Source organism: Schistocerca serialis, chromosome 4 (genome assembly GCF_023864345.2).
Source record: "Schistocerca serialis cubense isolate TAMUIC-IGC-003099 chromosome 4, iqSchSeri2.2, whole genome shotgun sequence".
Taxonomy (NCBI): Eukaryota; Metazoa; Arthropoda; class Insecta; order Orthoptera; family Acrididae; genus Schistocerca; species Schistocerca serialis.
The window spans coordinates 839283007-839306004 of record NC_064641.1 but is presented as its reverse complement, the minus strand read 5'-3'; the positions used below and the strand labels follow the sequence as shown (position 1 = coordinate 839306004).

The window sequence follows — 22998 nt, the reverse complement described above, 5'->3', positions numbered from 1 at the left end:
ACCTAGTTATGTACTGATCAAAGTTTAAATCTACATACATTCAAAGACTTTGACCCCTATTTGTTCATACAGGATGCCGCTAAACAATTACCAGTTTGAGCGGCACTGTTGAACACGGCCACCATATTCAGTACGGAGAGAGAAGCGCTGCGGCAGCTGTCAGCGCAGTTGCCAGTTCAAATGGTTCAAATGGCTCTGAGCACTGTGGGACTTAATATCTGAGGTCATCAGTCCCCTAAACTTAGAAATAGTTGCCAATATTCGACGTGTAGTGGGCTAGTAACTAATGAGGCAGGGGCGTGGGGGGATTGGGGGGCGGGGGGGGGGGGGGGGGGATGACCGTCCCCTCCCACCCTTCGGCCCCGCAAAAGCCATTACTGCAGAGCTTGACAATGCCGCACGATTCATTGCAGGTTTCTTGTTAGTAGCATTCTACTGAAATGATGAGTTCCTTGATCAAACATTTTTCCTCGTGCGTTAACTGTGTTTGCTTTCTTACACAGACAGACACAAATAGTCGGTGTATGTCTACCTTTTCGGAGATGATTGAGGGACTCGGCTGTTCAGTACAGCAGGTGATAGTTAAAGTCATAACTATATCAAGCAGAAATTTACAGGCACCAGTCTTTGAATGCTGACCGGAGCAGAGGTTGGAATCTTCCTACACGTCGGTCAGAGGGCCTGAAAATGGCGCAGTAAATCGCCGAAACTGGTAGCCAAATAAAATAACAGTGTGGAAATTAGACGGCTGAAAGGTATTTGCTTTGGCATTCTGTCCAGATACAAATAGATTTTCGACATTAATAAGGTACAGCAAAAATGCACAAATGTTACGTGTAAAATATCGAATGAAGACGTTACCTTTATTTTTGGTGTGAGAGAACGGAAAACCCCAGATCGTCTTCATGTGATTGATCATCTCTCATCACGACCAAACAGTCTTCGGCATCTTCGCTGCTGCTACCCTCATCATCCGGTAAAGAAATTACAATGTTTTATATTGATTCTTTCCCTACGTCTCCCTCTGTGTTCGCCCTTACAATCTCTTTCCATATATGGTCCATGACGTTCTTCCGGTTTTCTGGCATTATTCACGTGACAGCATCATTTATCAGCCTCTCTGTGTCTTGCAACATAAAAGTTTCACTTCGATTAGTGACATCTGCATTTATTTGAGCACAGGCAAGATCGAGGGGGTCGTAATGGCAGTGGTATGACTTTGCGACAATGATTCTTTGATAACATATCAGTTACATATTGCATCTCCTGTGCCTTGTATCGTTTTCCTAATTCCAGAAGTTTCACTTTCAGAACATTCTGTTCAAAGCCTATTTATTATCTTTCAGCCAGATGACTATTTCGTCTCTCCTTGCACCAGCCTCTGGCGCCTTATTTAATTGTACAGAATGGTACAGCACGTTGTCCATTACAAAACCTACCAGAGAGTAATGAACTAGTGTTTAAATGTATCTGCATTCATTTCCTCGTAATAATCGACAGTTTTGTTCACTGAAACACCATCTTAGCATAGGGCACAAAGCTGGTCATGGAGCCAGCGTGAACAATAATTAGTCGCCCTACCTTACCAGCTGGCACACTCATAGTTCCGTGGCGCACTTTTCTGTCCATGTGACAGATCGTACATGACACAAATTGACCCATGTTTCGTCAATCAACACTACATTCTCCGGATTCACGGCTAGCACCTCACGTAGGAAGCGACATCTCCACGCCACAAAGTCTCTGCATTCCATCAGCACTTTTTTTTTTTTCGGAGAAATTTTTCCTCTGGAAGACAATTTTTTCTTAACGATGGAGAGACTTGTCGATCCGCCTGTGAACGGACCACTGTTTGACAATGATGTCATCAACTTTTTAAGTGTCGGATTGTCGTTACTGCTGTCGCACGCGTGTATGTGTTCCTTAATTGCATTTTGGTCAAAGTTGTCTGTCTCAGTCAAAAGATACGATCTCTAACTCGACTTTCCTGGCATCGCAATAAGAGGGCTCCCAGCTAAGCTGGCAGCCTCTTTATCATTTGTGTTTCTCTTCACTGTCCTTTTAGAGATGTTTGATGCTTCTGTCACCCTGTCAGTCACTTTGCTCACTGGTATCAAAGGCTCCCCGTTGTCTCTTTTCCTTTCAAAGTAAACAGGCATTCTGTACAAAAATTCGTGTGCTTGAGATTTAAGAGTAGCTTCTTTTCCAAAAGTTCTTTTTTCTGCACTACTGGAACGCATTTTCGACGCTGCAGGGGACTCACAGAATTAGTGGAATCCATGTGTATAAACATAAACCTATACGATACACACAGCACAACTGCCTGAAAGGACGTGTCACCTAACACTGTGGAAACACTGGGGAGTTGCCACGGTAATGTAAATAAAATGTCATGGTCTGACTGGCTGTCTCGAATGCGCGAATCATGTGCACCAAGCCACTCCAACTGAAGGCTCTTCTCTTGCCGTTCAGAATATAACTCACAGAGGTGGTTTCCGAAATTCTGCGACAAATCCTGATCTTCGTATGCCTTCGTTTCTGCATTTCTTCAGCATTCCTTTTTATTAACCCTGCTGCCTACGTAGATCCGTGCTCGCATTTCCTTGAAAAGCATTAGTACTTACCCCACAGTGTGCATATCTCCATGCAAGCACTCCACCAACATTCCTTAGTAATGATCCTGCTGTCCAAATTCCACCATGTACCCATTTCTGCGGCATTCATTAGTACTAACCCTGCTGACTGAATACTTCCATGTTTGCGTTTCTACAGCATTCCTTAGTACTAACCATGCTGTTCACAATCCTCCATGCTCACACGTTTTTGGCATTCATTAGTACTACCCTGCTGTTTATATACTTCTATACTCACATTTTCCTGACATTTCTTGGTACTAATCCTGACATGTGTTTACCTCTGTGCCTGCATTTACCAAGCATTCCTTGGACACCCTGCTGTTTGCGTACCTCAGTGCCCACATTTCCTTGGCAATCATTGCTGCCAACTGCTGTCCGCATACCTCCATGCCCGCACTACCCTGACATTCATTAGTACTAACCCTGCTGTCAGTATTCCTCCGTGTCCACCTTTCTTCAGCATTCCCTAGTACTAACCCTGTTAAATGTATTGCTATATTGCATTTCTCCAGCATTCATTAATACTAACCCTCTTTTCTGTGTACCTCCCAATATTCTGTGGTACTAACCATGCAGTTCACTTACCTATGTGTCTGCATTTCAGCAGTGTTGATAAGCACAAACCTTGCTGACAGCATCTCTCCAGCATTCATAGGACTAACCCTACAATCTATGCCTGCATTTCCCTGACATCCCTTGGTACTAACCCTGAGGTGTACATACCTCTGTGCCCACATTTCCCCAACATTCCTTGGTACTAACACAGTTACCTGCATTCTTCACCATCTCCATTTCTGCAGCACTCCTTAATATTAATCCCGGTGACCACATACCTCTATGTCTGCATTTCTCCAGCATTCCATGGTACTAACCCTGCCACCCACATACCACTGTGACTGCATTCCCCTGACATTCCTTGGTACTAATGCTGATGTGGTCATACCCTTGTGCCCGCATTTCCCTCAACTAAGTTCTAAGGCTGAAGATCACATGCCTCCATGGCTGCATTTCTCCAGCATTCTGTATTGCTAACCCTCCATGCTACCTCTAAGCCCCATTTACCTGAAGTTCCTTGGTACTAACCCTGATATGTGCATACTTCTGTGCTAGCATTTCTCCCAAATTTCTTGGTTCTAACACTGCTGTCTGCATACCTCAGTGTCTGCTTTTTTTCTGGAATTCCTTAGTACTAACTGTTCTGTTTGCATACCTCAATGCTTGCACTTTTTCGGCATTCCTTAGTACTATACCAGTTATTTGCATGGCATTGTGTACCAATTTCCCTGACATTCCTCAGTACCAATTTGTCTGTCCGCATACATCTGTGCCCACATTTCCCTCAGTCGTTAGTACTAACCCTGCTGTGTGGATACTTCTGCTGTCTGCATACCACTATTTCTTGGTACTAACCCTGCTGTCCACATATCTCCATTTCTGCATTTCTCCAGCATTCCTTATTACTAAGCCCGCTGTCGATACCCACCTGTCTCTGCATATCTCTGGTAGTCCTTAGTACTACCCATGCATTGTCGGATCGCAACCAGTGAATATTTTGAAAAGTAAGAATATGATTCGTACCGTTAATACTGAGCGGCGGTGTTTGGCCGTGTTCGCAGGACGAGAGGCCCGCGGTTGTGGGCGAGGTGTTCTGCGCGAAGCCGGCGGCGCTGGCGGTGCGCTCGCCCACCGTGCTGGACGGCTGCAGCTCGGTGGACATCGCGGTGGCGGTGGGCGTGCCGATGGCGGCGCTGGGGCTGCTGGCCGGGCTCGTGGCGGCGCTCTGCTACTCCTACCGCTTCGAGCTCACCTACCTGCGCCACATACTCGGCGTCAAGATAGGCGCCGCCAGGCGCGGCCGCCGACGCCCGGGCGCCGAGGGCGCCGCCGACGACCACGACTTCAAGTACGACGCCTTCGTCAGCTACAGGTGAGTCGGTCCTGCACACCGCACTCAGCACGAGCAGCAGCACGTACAATGCGGCGCTACAACTTGAGGAGAAGACGTCCCCGTTTTACTGTTTATAAAGCAGTAGATCATGTTGTTGCTGAACCTGTTAATGGGCAAGTGTTTTTACATGGCCCTTCTGTTTTTACGGGGGCTGTGTTTAATTTTACTATAGATAATGCAGTAGACTATGACCATGGCAATGGTTGGGTTACTGTTGCAATAGCACGTTACCCAGGAGACGAGGAGGACTATTTTTCCTTTCCATTTCCTCAAGGACTGTCGCCTTACCGGGAGATTTGTACATTCTTCTACGACCGAGAGAGCTTAAGCTCGTGGCAGGGCGACACAAGCCATACAGGTTTCTTGGAAGGGAGTTAGACGAAGAGCAATCCGCAACATGGGGGGGGGGGGGGAAGGCTCATAAGCGTGCGGAAGTGAACTCTCCTATAGGAGACAACCTCGAAGAAAAACAGGAAGGACATCCTACAAAATCGATCTATAGCTGTAGTGAAAGAACGCATCTAAGAGAGACAACCAAAAAAGAAAAATAGGTGTGCTGGGATAAATGAAAGTGGCACCCCACCACCTGGCTGCCCTGGCTACAGGCCAGTATCCTGTAATGGTGAAATCATAAAATCTTGACAAAAAAGCAAGCCAGATTGATAAATTTAGGACAACCTGGGCATAAAACAGAAATAAACGGCTTGGAATAGATAGTGTGTTCAGACTGACTACTTGTAATGACCACTCCACAACAAGAAAACAGGTATGACATGATCTACAGCGGTGTCCCTCAGAAGGAAAGAACCTGTTCTGGTTCAAATGGCTCTGAGCAAAAAATGGTTCAAATGGCTCTGAGTACTATGGGACTTAACTGCTGAGGTCATCAGTCCCCTAGAACTTAGAACTACTTAAACCTACCTAACCTAAGGACATCACACACATCCATGCCCGAGGCAGGATTCGAAACTGCGACCGTAGCGGTCACGCGGTTCCAGACTGAAGCCCCTAGAACCGCTCGGCCACTCCGGCCGGCCGAACCTGTTCTGGAATCGATGTTCTATTTAAGAATGGGTAGATCACGTAACTAATGAGGAGGTACTTAACATAGTAGGGGGGAACAAGAATTTGTGTCACCACTTGTCTAAAAGAAGAGATCGGTTGGTAGGACACGTTCTGAGGCTTCAAGGGATCGCCAGTTTAGTGTTGGAAGGAAGCGTGGAGGGTAAAAATCGTAAAGGGAGACAAACAGATGAACACACTAAGCAAATTCAGAAGGATGTAGGTTGCAGTAGTTACTCGGAGATGCGGAGTCTCCATAGCGAGATCCTGATCGTTGGAATGTTTCCGCAATTGGCACCCGGCCCAGGACGCTCATTCTCACTGAACTGGTCCATCGTCGCCTGTGCCGGCCTAAATATTGCCCATATCCCAGGATACTGCTGGTACTATTTTCGGTCACGAGGCCCACGGAGGAGAAAAGGTTTGTAACCTCTTCGGGTGTTCAGGTTGCTGCCTGGCGGCGTGACCGTGGACAGCCCTCTCGTGGAGGTTATCTACAGAGAGGTCGATTGCCCGCATGGCCCACCTGTGTTATTGGCTGCTGGCAGAGTAGGCGCACGTCCTCGCCAGAGCAATCAGCCTTCTTTGTTTTTGGGATTATTATAGTCTTCTAAAAATCTGTTCCACCTGTCTAATATATATTCCACCTACAGCTGCAATAGTTTTGCCTTGGTTGGGTTGTGGAGGGAATGTAGGCTGATCTAGGTGACTTGTTTCAGCTTAAGTACTCTGACAAATCCTGCTCTAATATCGGATCATCCTGTCCATCTCCATCCACTTCTTGTGCCCTTTCCATAACAATCTCTTCTAGTTACTTAATATTATATCACAACTCTACACAGTCCTTTCACCTTTCAGTATCCCCCTCTTTACTTAGTACTAGCTTCTCTTTTCTCATTATTTGATGATATCTATCTCAATCATCTCGTTATCTAGTTTCTTCCTTTATTTATTGTGATTTGTATTCTGCAATTAACAGAGCAGGAGATCCCGAATTTATTTCATGTTCCTTAATTTTCTGATAGGTGCTGTCTCTTTCCTTCAGTTATGCTTCCTTGGCAGCATTCCTGCTTCGCCACTCTTCAGTTTCCATCATTGTAATTTTTTGTATGTCTATATTCCCTTTCGCCTGTTTCCTTTACTGAATTTTTTAAATTACCCATCTCATCAAGTAAATGTAATATCCCTTATATTAAGCAAAAATATATGGTGTGTCTTCCTTTTTCGCTAGCTGTACAATTGCTGTTTCACTACTTTTTTTCTCTCGAACCTACCCTTTCATCTCGTATTTCCTTTGTTTTAGGTAGTCGTTGCTTGACGCCCTCTCTGGCTGCTTCAGCTGAAAAGCCTTTTTCACCTCTACAGTGTGCATATATTAGCATATATTCTCCACTGAAAGTTCTTTGAACCTTTGAACATCTTGCTGATCGTGGAAACCCACCTGCAGCAATGGTCTGGACGTTTCCGAGAATCTATCTTGTGTCTGATCTGCAAGTGGCACCACTTCTCACCTGCAACATCTGCCCTTCTCAGTAGAGAAAACGTAATGCACAGGAACCAAACGCCTAGCCTCTTTTATTTATCTTAATCGCTGAATAGCAGGATATTATGATTACAAGTGCCAACATGAGAGTGGAGAAATGGTTTGAAAATTTGTTCTAACATACACAAAGGTGTATAAGTTTTAAATGTTACCATTTTTAAACGCAAGAATTACTGTAGGTCGAAAGAAAAACGCCTTTTACATGCTGCACATTTAGTTTTCATACTTAAATTACGCAACCAGACGCGTTTCGCCTTGTTGCTAGGCATTTTCAATGAGTTTTCTAAAATATTACACGACTGTTTTCGTTCGCACGTATAGGTTGTCGTTTGCAACACAGCTTATAAATTTAAAACAGTTCATTGAAGTTTTTATAATAAAACGGAAAAGTACTTAGAGAGCAGTGTCTATTTCGTTATTTGTAAACCAAACAGGTTTCACTCATGTGGCAAACTGGTTGAAAGTTTGCAGTTTTCCTTGTTATCACTGTTTTCGAAATATAGCACTCTAACCGCCATTTTCTCTATCTAGAGTGTCATTCATTTCTGTAAGTGTTGCCAACTTTGCCAGGTTTTTCCTTCAAGTGTTTTTCTTTTCTGTGACTATATGAAAAATTGAAAGCAAAACCTGACGAAGTTGGCAACAAGTCTTACAGAAAGGAATGATATTCTAGGCACAGAAAGCGGCAGTTTCAGTGCTATTTTTCGAAAACAGTGACCACAAGGAAAACCGCAAACTTCAGTTTGCCACACGGGAGAAAGCTGTTTGGCTTACAAAAAATGAATTAGACGCTGATCTGTAAGTACTTTCTCGTTTTATTATGAAAATGCAGTGAACTGTTTTAAACCTGTAGCTTTCGTCTGTAATCGATAACCTATATGTGCAACCAAAAATATCGTGTAAAATTTCGGGATACTCATTGAAGATGCCTTGTAACGCTTTTGGGAATGTAAGTTAAATAAATAAAATTTAATGTACAACGTGCAAAAGAAGTTTTTCTTTTGAACTACCGCAATTTATATTCAGCTGACGTGAAAATAGCCGCCACGAGAAAAATGTTAGAATATTTGCATCTACTGGGATTTGCCTTGATACAGACGTACAAAGGTCTTTGAGTCGACAACTGTATTGTCGGTGCACTGACGTATACATGGTACCGTATTACACTTTTTGGTAGGTAACTGGCAGTAGACTTTGGTTAGTCAGTAAACAAAACTCTGTGAGAATTTTAAGCGCCAAAAGTAATTACATCCATGACATGTATGAGGGGCAGTCAATTGGAAACGAGACAGATGGAAAAAAGTAAGTGAACTCTTTATTATTTCAAATGTAATCGGCATAAGTGTTAATACATGTATCCCACAGCGAAACAAGTCGATCAGTGTGTTCACAGAGAAATGTTTGGGGTTGCCTGAAGAACCATTAGTGTAGCCAGGCGTGCACCTCTTCGTCCGATGCAAATCGACGGCAACGAGTGCAGGCCCATCCACATGATGCCAATGTTGTTTCGACTACGTTGCAGAAGTTTCGAAGGAAGTACTTCATTAGGCATCCTCCATACCGTCCAGGGCACTGCCATGCGATTGCCATATTTTTGGAACCCTGAAGAAAGACATTCGTGGCTGTCGGTTTGTTACCGACGAAGAGGTTCACTCCTTGGTACAATCGTGGTTCCATAGGCAACTGCAAACATTTCTCCAGGAACACACTGACCGTCTTGTGCTCACAGAGGGATAACATGTGTCCGTATCTTACGGATTATAAGACGCTACAGACTGTAAGACGCACCTGAATTTCAAGTTATTGTTAGATTGCAAATCCAGACTAAAAAAATCGTAGTTTATAATATCAAGCTGACCTTTAAGATCCCTGAAAATCGTCATCTGAACATTCTTCTTCTTCTTCTTCCTGTTCTTTATCCTTTTCGTCGTTCGCTTTCGATATTAGATGGTCTTCACTGCCATCGAGAGCGTTACTTATGCCGCACTTTTTGAAAGATTTAACAATATTGTCTTCTCCCACTCTGGACTACGACTGTTTTATCCACTGACATACTTGGTTCGTTACAGTTTGTTTTAAGGCTCCCTCCGACATGAATTCATGTTGGGTTTCATCCATCATCCATTTTTTCCATTCCTCTCTCATATACACTTTAAATGGTTTATTTATTGAGATATCAAGAGGTTGCAATTGTGAAGTAAGTTTTTCCGGAATAACAGGAAACTCTGTACTTCCACGTCTCACTTTCTCTTTCACACTATCTTTAAAATGTCTATGAAACTGATCTAGAACAAGTAGAGAGCTCTTCTCCAGTAAAGCCCCTATCCTTCTCTACCAAACATCGTTACTCCATAATTTCATACCAACCTCATCCATCCAACCACTGTCATCTACCTAAACAACAACACCTGGCTGTATTTCAGAAGGTTTTGACATTGTTTTGCACTTGAAAATGATCATTTGATTAAGTTTAGTACTGTCAACTCAACGTGAAAGGACAATAGCGTACTGCTTTCTTTGATGTCCGTTTGTTTTTATAGTTAAGAGTTTTAACAACTTCATGAAAACAGTTCTGTTCCTCGGCAAATCAAATTCCAGAGGAGTTTCGTCCATATTCGCTACCTGGCTTGGTTCCACACTGCTTTTCTTTCGATATTGAATGATAAAGCGATGGAAAGATAATATTTTGTCTCCATACTCTAGTAGCATTATCTGAGATGTTTTGGTTCCCATGCTAAGTCCATGACGCTTCATTACCTATAGCACCAACCAACTCCACCCTTAAAATCTGTTAAGTTCCACTGTAGCTCTAGATTACATGTTTCTGCATCATTTCTGTATTAATTCCAAAGCCATTTTGACGGTGTCGTTGAATCCATTTCAATACGTCATCTTCTAGTTTTAGCCATTTTGCTTTCAGCCCTCTACACATTTTAGTCTTCCTCATTTTTTTCAGTTCTTCTTTACTATCCCATCAAGCGCTAATGGATTTTTGCTGTTGGTGGAGAGCTGATATGCCTCTCAGCTACCCTATTCTCCTGCATATGCTATTACTTTCAATTTTTAGCCGGCATCATATGAATACCATTTCTTTTTTCCCAATACGCAACTAGCTGCCGGTTGTTGTGACCGAGCGGTTCTAGGCGTTTCAATCAGGAACCGAGCGACCGCTACGGTCGCAGGTTCGAATCCTGCCTCGGGCATGGATGTGTGTGATTTCCTTAGGTTAGTTAGGTTTAAGTAGTTCTAAGCTCTATGGGACTGATGACCGCAGATGTTAAGTCCCATAGTGCTCAAAGCCATTTCAGCCATTTGAAACTAGCTACTAACAAAAATATTGTACTGTTACCGATAACACAAATCGCTTTCAATTCAACATAACTGCAACCGTAGACTGCAGTGACGCATCGTAGGCCAGGCATTGCTATGCGTTTGCGATAGTGGGGCGGGAGGGTGACAGTCTCAGCAAACTCGTGAATCACCGCAATTCATGTTCGTCTCATCGGTACACTACTGCCAGTTGAATTCAGTTTTGCCAGACACAGAAAGCTTTCCCGCCGCATCGAATATATGGACACTTCTAAGACTGGTGGGAATTTTAAATTAAGCGCTGGACATTTTTATATTAATTTCGAGTATAAGACGCACCCTTATTTCGGAGGCAATTTTTCGAAGAAAAAAGTGCGTGTTACAGTCCGTAAAATACGGTAATAGTTATGTCGAATACTTAGAAAATAAAAAAATGATTTACCTACTTTTTTCCATGTGTCTTATTTTGACTGTCTCTTAAATAATGGACGGTCTTACATGTTTGACAAGGCATATTTGTTACTTGGTTATTGTTGCCTGTGCATAATGGCATAATACTTTCAAAATAATGTTACTTGCGCAATATAGACGTAGTTCAAATACATGTGCCTTGTTATGTAAAATAATGCGAAGCAATGATTTGTGTTTTCCTAAATTATAGAACTTTACAATAAGACTATGTCCTCCGGAAAAATAGTGTGTTTTGAAATTTTAATCACAAATTTCCGACAGCTGGTGCGTCATAATCACAGTACTTACATCGCGATGCAGTTGTACTCCTGGTTCACAACAGACCATCTTTCACGAGGTAGGCAACTTGGCATCTACGTTTCGCTGTCTGTCAATTCAGATTTCTCACCATTCCCATCATTCTCCCGTGCATAAAACCTGTTGAAGAGCGCCAGTCAACCGACCTTTCATATAATTTCGTGGTTTTATCAAGTTTTGCAGAGTGTCTTTTCCCTGTCTGTGTTTCCCCATATTTTTCCATACCAGGGAGGAAGATCTTGCTGGGAACCGCAACTGAGTGTGTTTTATTTTCACTTTTATTACTTTTGTGTTCGGCATAGGACCCGATGTACCGGTAACCACATTTCCTAAACATAGGTCATCGTTTAATTGGAGGAATGTGGGTGCAAATTCCAACCGCATGCAACTTGTTGTATTCGGGTGGACTTTCTTGGTTCAGCTTGGGAGCAGAGCCCTGAGAACGGCAGCTGAGATTAATTTTCGAAGCTAACTTGAGGCTCCACTCAGGCGGTGCGTAATATATGCAATCTTTCTTACGGGTGGCCTCGCGTTTAGTTCCTTCAGACTCACACGAAACGACCACGTTTGTAGCACTTTTAAACGGGGAACCAACGGAAAATTTTGAGCAACAGGAAACGGGCATTCTCTCTCCTGTCTTCTGACTGAAGGAGGTGGAAGGTGCCACTAACGATTTCATTTTATGTGTTCATCAGTTCGGCCCACCAAGTTTTTCGGTTTCTGGGCATGGAGGCGAGGCAGGTTGAATTCTGAATGGAGTTAATTAACGACTCTCGGAGATGGTGTGTGATGAGTTTGATGTACCGCTTCTGTGTGGACTTATGCTCTGATTTTTCATGGGAGTTAGTTCAGATTTCCCGAGTTAAGAAGTTTCTGAAATTTTAAAGCAACAGCATTATGGGATTCTCACGAGTGATAATTTTGCTGGCATTTAACTAGTTGAGATGGGGCCTAACGTGCTCCTCATGCTGTCACTACTCACTCCATGTATCGTGATCCAGACTGAGTTTGTGTTTCTTTCCGCTGCGAGTCACGAACCTGTCCCCGACAACTCAGCTTTTGACAAAACATGATTACCATCAGTTATTCTGTGAATGTTTGTCATTGTATGTGAGCACATATGCGTCCATTTTTGCATCCCCAAGCCAATGAGGTCACGTGAGAAAAGTACAAGCCGATTTTCGCACAACCTTTGTTTTCGGAATCCGTGCCGGCTGGCATGGAGGAGGTACTTCATTCGTGACACCTCATTACATTTCAGCTCAGAATATGTATTAAAATTCTGCATCAGATGTATGTCAATAATTTTAGGCACTGTTTTTTTGATTAACTTCAGCTACCATTCTGGCACATAGTATGGCCAGAGCTTTCTTCCAACTACTGGGCACGTTTTCTGTTCGATGGATGTTATGGTATTCTCACGTTGTCGGTTTTCTACCCTTGGCCGTTTGTTTGAACTTTTTAGGATCAGACCATATGCTATTCGTTACAATGCAACAATGGTTATTTTGTTAGATGTAGTTCCAGAAAGCCAAGTTGCGAATGTTGATGCTGATGCTCCTAGCTAATGAAAAAAGTACTTTGTGGTTTCCCGCCGTGAGTACATACAATGAAAGTGGCGTCGATGTACCTGTTCATAGATTTCGTAGTAGCGGGACAGAGTGAGTGGCTGCTGCTCCAACGAACTGGAAGAAACCGATGGCAGTAGTGAAACTGTCTCATCAGTCTGGATAAAATAAATGTCCTTTCATAGCTAAGTCCACCCTGTCAACTGGCCGAAGCCTATGACGTGTAGACCATAAGATTCTATTCGGCAAATTAAAATGTCGTAACGTAAATGGTACTTCTCGTGCACAGATGAATTCTTGCTTTCGTAGTAGAAAGGACAGAAGCTCACTGACGTACTGTGCAATAGCAATGAATCTAATATTACACTACTGGCCATTAAAATTGCTACACCAAGAAGAAATGCAGATGATAATCGGGTATTCATTGGACAAATATGTTATACTAGAACTGACATGTGATTACATTTCCACGCAATTTTGGTCCATAGATCCTGAGAAATCAGTACCCAGAACAATCACCTCTGGCCGTAATAACGGCCTTGATACGCCTGGGCATTGAGTCAAACAGAGCTTGGATGGCGTGTACAGGTACAGCTGCCCATGCAGCTTCAACACGATACCACAGTTCATCAAGAGCAGTGACTGGTGTATTGTGACGAGCCAGTTGCTCGTCCACAATTGACCAGACATGAGAGATCTGGATATCTGGAGAATGATCTCGAGAATGTGCTGGCCAGGGCAGCAGTCGAACATTTTCTGTATCCAGAAACGCCCGTACAGGACCTGCAACATGCGGTCGTGCATTATCCTGCTGAAATGTAGAGTTTCGCAGGGATCGAATGAAGGGTAGAGCCACGGCTCGTAACACATCTGAAATGTAACGTCCACTGTTCAAAGTGCCGTCAATGCGAACAAGAGGTGACCGAGACGTGTAACCAATGGCACCCCATACCATCACACCGGGTGATGGCGATGACGAATACACGCTTCCAATGTGCTTTCACCGCGATGTCGCGAGACACGGATTCGACCATCATTATGCTATAAACAGAACCTGGATTTATTCGAAAAAATGACGTTTTGCCATTCGTGCATCCAGGTTCGTCGTTGAGTACACCATCGCAGGCGCTCCTGTGTGTAATGCAGCGTCAAGGGTAACCGCAGCCAAGGTCTCCGAGCTGATAGTCCATGCTGCTGCAAACGTCGTCGAACTGTTAGTGCAGATGGTTGTTGTCTTGCAAACGTCCCCATCTGTTGACCCAGGGATCGAGACGTGGCTGGACGATCCGTTACAGCCATGCGGATAAGATGCCTGTCATCTCGACTGCTAGTGATACGACGTCGTTGGGATCCAGCACGGCTTTCCGTGTTACCCTCCTGAACCCACCGATTCCATATTCTGCTAACAGTCATTGGATCTCGACCAACGCCAGCAGCAATGTCGCGATACAATAAACCGCAATCGCGATAGGCTACAATCCGACCTTTACCAAAGTCGGAAACGTGTTGGTACGCATTTCTCCTACTTACACGAGGCATCACAACAACATTTCACCAGGCAACGCCGGTTAACTACTGTTTCTGTATGAGAAATCGGTTGGAAACGTTCCTCATGTCAGCACGTTGTAGGTGGGGCCTCCGGCGCCAACCTTGTGTGAATGCTCTGAAAAGCTAAGCATTTGCATATCACAGCATCTTCTTCTTGTCGGTTAAATTTCGCTTCTGTAGGACGTCATCTTCGCGGTGTAGCAATTTTAATGGCCAGTAGTGTAGAATGTGTGCTGTGCTATAGCAATGAAGCTTATATCACAAAGGAGAAACATGTTAGGAACAGAATCAGTAGTGAGTCCATTCTTGTCCTTAAACTACGTAAATGTTCTTGCAGTGGTCTAAAAGGTATTTCAAAAACCGTAGCGTTTGCTGATAATACAAGCATACTGCTCAAAGGCCCAAACTTAGCCGCAACAAATACACCTCAGGTGATAGACCAACAGCCCTGTCACAAGTTCTCAACAGTTTGCTTCTTAACTCACAAATATCCTTGACATTCAATTTTAAACAACCATAAAAGTCCTGGTAGCATGAGAAGCATAATTTCGTGATCTTGAAACACTGGTTGCAATATTTCTTGAGTGCCAACAGGATAGAACGTTAAAACAGAAACAAACTATAAGAAAGAACTTAGTTCAGCATGCTTGCTCTTTCAAGTGTCTGTCACTATTCCTAGAATGAATATTTCTTTCTGCAGCCTAGCTCGTGTTGTTCTGAAAGTTCCTGGTAATCAAAACTGTCTGCTGTATCGGGTCTTGAACTCGGAACAGTAACTCTCGTAGGACATGCTCTCACTGATTGACCTATCGAAACGCAACTGATGGCTCGTTAACAGAGCTTTGTCACTATTGCGCTCACTTAAAAGACAAGACTTTGCCTTGTTTGTCTTTTTGACTCCTAGTTGTTTTATAGATTTATCTCCTTGGGCAATGTTCCTAAAGTGAATAAAGCATTTATCCAGCAGAAGCGAGGAGTTAGAATGTCGGATAAAGTAGATGTCAGCACATCTCGCAGATTCCTCTTTAAAGATGTGCTATTTCTTTTACTCAGTTTCCACTACATTTCCTTTTTAGCGGCGTGTGTTGCTAACAGTAAAAAAATGACTGTGAGGCATTGATGGCCGGGAGGCCCCATTCGGGGAAATTCGGCTGCCAGGTTACAAGTCTTATTACAGGTGACGCCAGATTGGGTGATTTGAGTGTCGATGATGAGATGATGGTGAGGACAACACAACACCCAGTCCACGAGCGGAGAAAATCTCCAACCCAGCCGGGAATCGAACCTGGACCCGTTGCATTGGAGGGAAACACGTTACCACTCAGCTAAGCAGGTTGACTGCTAGTAGTAAAAATCAAATAAGCTGTGTTTAGAATCCTGCGAACCATTGACGACAGTCAACAGGCCGAATCCGTTTTCCTAGATTTCCTGAAGGCGCTTGACACGGTGGCCCACTACAGACCGTTAACGGAGGTCTGAGCATACGAATTATGCTGCTAGATACCTGAATGTTTCGATAAGTTGGTAAGCAACAGAACCCCATACGCTGTGTCCTCGACGGCAAGTATCCATTAGAGACAATGATATTTACAGGAGTGCACCAGGGAAGTGTGATACCTCCGCTCATGTTCTCTATATACCTAAATGATCTGACGGACAGCAATCTGTGGCTGTTTTCTGATAATGCTCTGGCGTATGGGGAGGTATCGTTTTTGAGTAACTGTAAGAGGATAGAAAAAGACCACACGGCAGTTGGAATTTTATAATTTTCAACTTTTATGGTACGCGAAAATCAGTATTAAAATATCGCTTCCCCTGAACAGTTCAATGTAACAATCATAAATTCTCGAGAATATCGACTTTGATGTATTACGCTAAAATAGGGTAGATTTATCTACTTAACGGCGTGGAAGAGTGGTAGAATTCTCGTATACAAGGTGAGGAGGAAAGGGGGGAGGGGGTAAGGGGACAGGAAGGATGGGGTGAGGGAGGAGGGGCTAGGTGTGATTCCTAGTGGAATTAAATTATGAAACAAATTTGCGTGTTCTACGAGCATTTCCTTAACTTGCAGAATTGATAAATATTGAATGTAATCGGTGGCGTTCGAGACGTAATCGCTGGGTCAAGTCTCCTTTCGGTAATTATTATTTTTTTCATTTTTTTCGTTCAATTCGAATACCTACGTCATTAAAATACAAAATTCATAAAATATACGCTAATTAAGATATCTAATTAATATTTTAAGGAAGGTACACTTCTTATTATTTCTAAGTATATATCTCTCACAAAAATCCAGTTTCCATGCCAACAGAAACTCTTAAATACCGATCTTTTATAAAAGACTGTTTGTGAAGAGTGTTTAAATTTAAAAAAGATATTACAAGCTAATTTTTTTCCATCTTTATATATTTTTCCAATTCACGGAATTGGTCATAGAGCATGGAACATGCACCTTTGTTTAAAAACTTGATTCCGCCAGGAATCGAAGCCATACCTCCCACATGTCAGACAAGCACTCCATCACAAAGCCACAATGCCTGTCTTTCAAAAAAAAAAACTTTTAGAGTTTTTAACTTTACGTAACATAAATATAAAAGACTACGATTGCCGTGTGTTCCCATAGTTGACAACATTTCTAGTTGACGTGATGAATGGCAGCTTTCTCTAAATGTAGAAAAATTTAAGTTAATGCAAATGAGTAACGTTCGAATACTCTTACAGCTTTTTTTTGTGTGCTTCTTGACACAGACGCGACTTTGCAAAGCGATATGAAATGGAACGAGCACGTAAGGGTGGTAGTATGGAAGAATAACGGTCGACTTCGGTTTGTTGGGAGAATTTTAGGAAATTGTAGCTCATCTATAAAGCAGACCGCGTACAGAACGCTAGTTCCACCGATTCTTGTTTGGGATCCCCATCAAGTCAGATTATTGGAAGAAATTGCAGCAATTTGGAAGCAGGTTGCTGGATTTGTTACCATTTGGTTCGATCAGCACGTGAGTATTGTGGAGGTGCTTCGTGAAATCAAGTGGGAATCCCTGGAGAGAAAACGACTTTCTTTTCGTGAAAAACTACTAAGAAAACTTAGAGAACCGGCATTTGAAGCCGACTCCATAACAATTCTACTGTCGCCAACGCACATTTCGCTTAAGGACCAAGAACATAAGGGGAACTTGGCAGGTTCGGAGGCATATAGACAGTCGTTTTTCCCTCGTTCTATTTGCGATTGGAAAATGAAAGGACAAGCAGTGATACAAGGTACCCTCTGTCATCCACCATACCGCGGTTTGCGGAGTATGTGTGTAGACGTAGATTACAATACAAAGCATGAAAATATTTTTATATTTTTCCTAGTTGCCTAAAATTCTGAATGCAGTTAGTGATGCAGTGCGAAGATATCAACAAACTCCCTTCTAACGCAGAGATACTGGGAATCCCTATTTATTTCATAAACATCTAAAAAGTGAAGCAGTCACTCCTACAAACATGGATTCAAGAATTCCGCATTCCTCGTTGTTTGGCAAGCACCAGTGATCATTGTGAACCTCCGTGTGAAGAAATATTCGATGTGAGTAACCCTCTGCCGTTACAGATGTAGGAAACTGTTTATTTACATTCATGTAAATAAGAAGCTAGTTGTGGGAGATAAATCACAGCTATTTCTATTTAATTTAATATAGCTGGAGTACCAGCATTTCCTTTTTTTTTCTCGAAGTGATGGGTTTCTAGCTAGTTCCCTAGGCTGCGTTTAGCTGCAGTAAGCACAAGCAGTATTAATCTGTGTGGTAGTAGTTTAGTGACGATGCAGTACACAGAACGAGTTTGTAAGAGATTGCTTGTCACTTGTAAACGTGTACCTTGGCTCAGTCCCGTATCCCTGATGCTTCTTGGTGGGATCTACAGAACACTACGAATGACTGACTTAATGAATGAATGAATGAATGAATAAACTAAGTCCCGAGTAACTCTTCTTCAAGAAGTACATGCAAAACATTATTACGTCCCTACAATAAATGAATTAATGAAAGAATTTCCGAATAAATCGTCTTTAGGAAGTGCATGCAAAATGTTACTACACCCCTACAAATGTTTTGTGATTTGTTCTCCTGTTATGTTTATGGATTGAAGTACAATCGTTGGAAAGAGGATATATACTGAGGTGACAAAAGTCATGGGATATCTCCTTATGTTGTGTAGGGCCTTCTTTTGCGCGGCACAGTGCAGGAATTCGACGTGACGTGGACTGAACAAGTCGTTGGAAATCCCCTGCAGAAATATTGAGCCGTGCTGCCTCTATAGCCATCCATAATTGCGAAAGTGTTGCCAGTGCAGGATTTTGTGTTCGTACTGACCTCTCGATTATGTCCGATAAATGTTCGATGCGATTCAAGTCCAGTGATCTGAGTGGGCAAATCATTCGCTCGAATTGTTCTGAATGGTCTTCAAACCAAACGCAAGCAACTGTGGCCTAGTGCCATGTCGCATCATCATCCATAAAAATTCCATAATTGTTTGGGAACATGAAGTTCATGGACGGCTGCAAATGGTCTCCAACCAGCCGAACACAGCCATATTCAGTCAGTGATTGCTTCAATTGGACAAGAGGACCCAATCCACTCCATACGAACACAGACTACATCATAATGGAACCACCACCAGCTTTCACAGCGCCTTCTCTTCAACTTTGGTCCATGGTTTCGTGGGAACTGCGCCACACTCAAACTCTGCCATCATCTCTTACCAGTTAAAATCGGAACTCATCTGACCAGTCGCAATTTTCCTGTCGTCTAGGGTCCCACAGACATGGTGATCAGGCCAGGTGAGGTACTGCAGGCGATGCCGTGCCGTTAGCAAAGGCATCGATAGACCGAGCGGGGTGGCGCAGTGGTTAGACACTGGACTCGCATTCGGGAGGACGACGGTTCAATCCCGCGTCCGGCCATCCTGATTTAGGTTTTCCGTGATTTCCCTAAATCGCTCCAGGCAAATGCCGGGATGGTTCCTCTGAAAGGGCACGGCCGACTTCCTTCCCCATCCTTCCCTAATCCGATGAGACCGATGACCACGCTGTCTGGTCTCCTTCCCCAAACCAACCAACCAACCAAAGGCATCGATAGCCTGCTGCCATAGGTCATAGAGCCAAATTTCGCCCCACTGTCCTAACGGCCGCGTACGTCGTACGTTCCACATTTATTTCTGCGGTTATTTCACGAAGTGCTGCATGTCTGTTAGTACTGACAAATCGACGTAAAGGCCGCTGCTCTCGGTCGTTCCGTGAAGGCCGTCGGCTACTGCGTTGCCCATGATAAGAGGTAATGCCTGAAATTTGATATTCTCGGCACACTCTTGACAGTGTGAATACTTTGGAAACCTTCCAGCATATGGAATCATATGCAACAGATGTAGAATTTCATAATAAATCATTCATAATAGTAAATGTTAAATTTAAAACTCTTCTAGTAAGAGCTTACTGCAGTCAGTAGCACAGTCATTAAACTTAATTTTTACTGTTAATTTCTCAACTATAATAATTAAGGACTCGCAGACGGCCGTTGCTATCTTCACAGAAATGTCTAATGAACAAAATTACGTTATAAAACCAATAGTAAGTAGGACATGCAGTTCCATTTGCTAACTCTTAATATTGTTCAAGGTACAAAATCTTTTAAATCGGAGATCAAGAGGGTATTCAGTAATCAAAAAGTTGTTTTAGAAAATTTCTCAGAGATATGAACAAAGTAATGTGTACAATGCTCATAGGTTGAATGAGAAATACAGCACTTTATTAATAATATCCCCAACTTATTTGAAACCTGTTTCATCCCATAACTAATCCGAATAAGACCAAAGCCTATAAAAAGCCATGGATTGCACAAGAAATAAAGTCATCCCGAAGACAGTAAGGAAACTACATCTATCAGTCAGAAACAGCTCTGATGTTAATACTGTTGATCATTACAACACATACTGAAAAATATTGAAGATAGTAAGCAATGCATGATCAAAGCAGCTGCATTATCAGAAAGAGATAGTTGCATCAGGTAACGAGATAAAGACAATATGTGATATAGTGAAGGAGAGGGTGGTAGAACCAGAGATGAAGAGGAGCACATAGTATTAAGAGTGAATGATTCACATGTAACAAATGTGTGCTGTGTTGATGAACTTTTCGATAAGCACTTCATTACTGGTACTGAAAATGGGGTTGTCAGGTTCAGTAGATGCTGCCATGGAATGTGTCACACTAGTCACTACAAATAACTACAATAATACGAGTAATACCCTCAAAACACCAGTAGAAATAAAGTCCACTATAATATCCTTAAAATCAAAACATTCTGGCAACTACGATAAAACATCAACAAATTTGATTAAACAGTGTGCCTCTAAGTTTAGTGACTTTCTAACTTATTTGTATTACCAGTCTTTTATCTGCAGAATATTTACTGACTGGTTGAAATACGCTCAAGTTAAATCTTTGTATAAGAAAGGAGTTAAGAAAATTTCACTTTTACCTGCATTTTTAAAAATTTTGAAAACGATAATATACAGTCGTTTTCTTAACCATCTGACCACAACTAAAATCTTCTCCAAGTCACAACCTGGAATTCTAAAGGGTTCTGATACTGAAAAGGCTATCTACACATGCAGTGAGAATGTACTTAATTCATTAGATAATGAATTGCAGGTTACTGATATATTTTGCGATCTGTCAAAGGAATTTGACTATGTAAATCACAATATCCTCTTAACTAAATTAGAATATTAGTGTGTAACAGGAACTGCTGCAAAATTATTTAAATCCTATACCTCTGACAGAAAAAAGGGTGACAACAGGGAAGAGATGTGTACTCAGCTATCAGGCATCACGCAACTAGTACCAATAACATGTGGTGTTCCCCAAGGTTCCATCTTAAGACCTGTTCTTTTTCCTGTGTATATCAATGAACTTCCATTAATATCTTTACCAGATGCCAAGTTTGTTTTTCTGCCGAACATAGAAACATTGCAATAAATAGTAAATCAAGTATAGCCTTAGAGAGATCGGTTAAGGAAATTTTCATGGACATTAATAAATTGTTCCCAGCCAATTCTCTGTCACCAAACCTTGAAACACCTACTACTGCAATTCAGTATTTGTAAAAGGTTTATATGCCTAAAATATGACAATAGCCAGATAGAAGAAGTCAACAGTACAAAATTCTTGCGATTACAGCTTGATAATAAATTACACAAGGAGGAGCATATCACAGAACTGCTGGAGTATCTAAGCAAATCTCTCATTGCTATGCGAATGTCGTCAGACACAGGCGATATAAAAATAAAAAATGCTAGCGTTCTATGCTTACTTTCATTCCATAATGTCATACAGGGTTATTTTAGGGTTAACTCATCAAGCCTAGCTAAAATTTTCCTGGCCCAAAAAACATGCAATATGAATATGAATTGTTTGTGGTGTGAACTCAAGAACGTCCTGCTGAGGACTGTTTCAGGAACTGTGGGGTGCTAACTACTGCTTCCCAATACATACATACATATATAATTTTGTCCTTAAAAATATATCTTTTTTTGTTTTAATTCAACAACACAGTTCATGGAATCAATACCAGAAATAAGAATAACTTGCACAGAGATTTAAAGTCACTGACTTTGGTTTAGAAAGGTGTCCACTATTCGGAATACTCATTTTCAATAACATGCAAGCCACCATGAAAAGTTTAACTAATAGTAAAGCTGAGTTTGGGAAGAGTCTAAAAGATTTATTGGTGGCCAACTCCTTCCACTCCTTTGATGAATGTCTTGGCAGAAACAATTGATACTGTATATTATTAATAACATCACATAATGTGAATACTGCATACAATCAAACGTTTGTACAAATTTTGTGCATTAATCCAATCATTGCAAATAAGTGCTATAAAATATTTTCATTTTAATTTTTTTATTTGATGATGAGTGGTTACAGGAGCCTAAGAGGTATCGTATCCACCTAAGAGTATTGAACATTTAGTATTTGATAACAGGCTTTGTATTTATTTAAATGTGAACATCCATAAGATTTTTTGACCATTTTCACTTCCACAAGGGCAATTTCATTTGGGATCTGTGGAAGGTACATTAGTATATCTGTTCTTATTTTGTAAATATTTATTTAGTATTCTTGTTTGCTGACAGATGATTTCCCCTTTATGGATGAATTGGAATGAAAAGTACATCCAATATAATATTTAGATGAATCACATGAGTACAATGACAGTTGTGCCAATGCACGGCTCTTTTACACCTTGCATACGTGATACTACCATCATCTACTTGAGTGCATACCGCTATCTCAAGACTTTAGTCACAAAGTGTAGTGTGTATTTTGGCATCAGTTACACGCTCTAATAAGTAAAAGGAAAGTGTTCTAAGCTCTTAATGTAATTAGCGATCTGTCTGTAAAAGACTAGAATGAACTCTGCATGTAAATCTGAGGCCAGATAGGAGATTTTTGAGGGTGTCCTTTTACAGCAAAAAATGAATCGTAGCAGCAGCACGAGGCGAGATGTACGTTCGTGGTATATGCCAGATGCAGCTTGGTTGTTTTTCTTCTTGTTATTATCTTCAGTCTGAAGA

The 22998-nt window shown here is 42.0% G+C and overlaps 1 protein-coding gene across 1 annotated transcript in view; it reads left to right on the top strand.

Moving 5' to 3' along the window:
* The window catches only part of LOC126474803 (toll-like receptor 2), a 323566-nt gene that overhangs the window by 231112 nt on the left and 69456 nt on the right, over window positions 1-22998 (top strand). The window contains exon 9 of the mRNA XM_050102274.1: window positions 4253-4563. Within this exon, the coding sequence (XP_049958231.1) occupies window positions 4253-4563 (311 nt within the window). The remainder of the gene's footprint in view (window positions 1-4252; window positions 4564-22998) is intronic.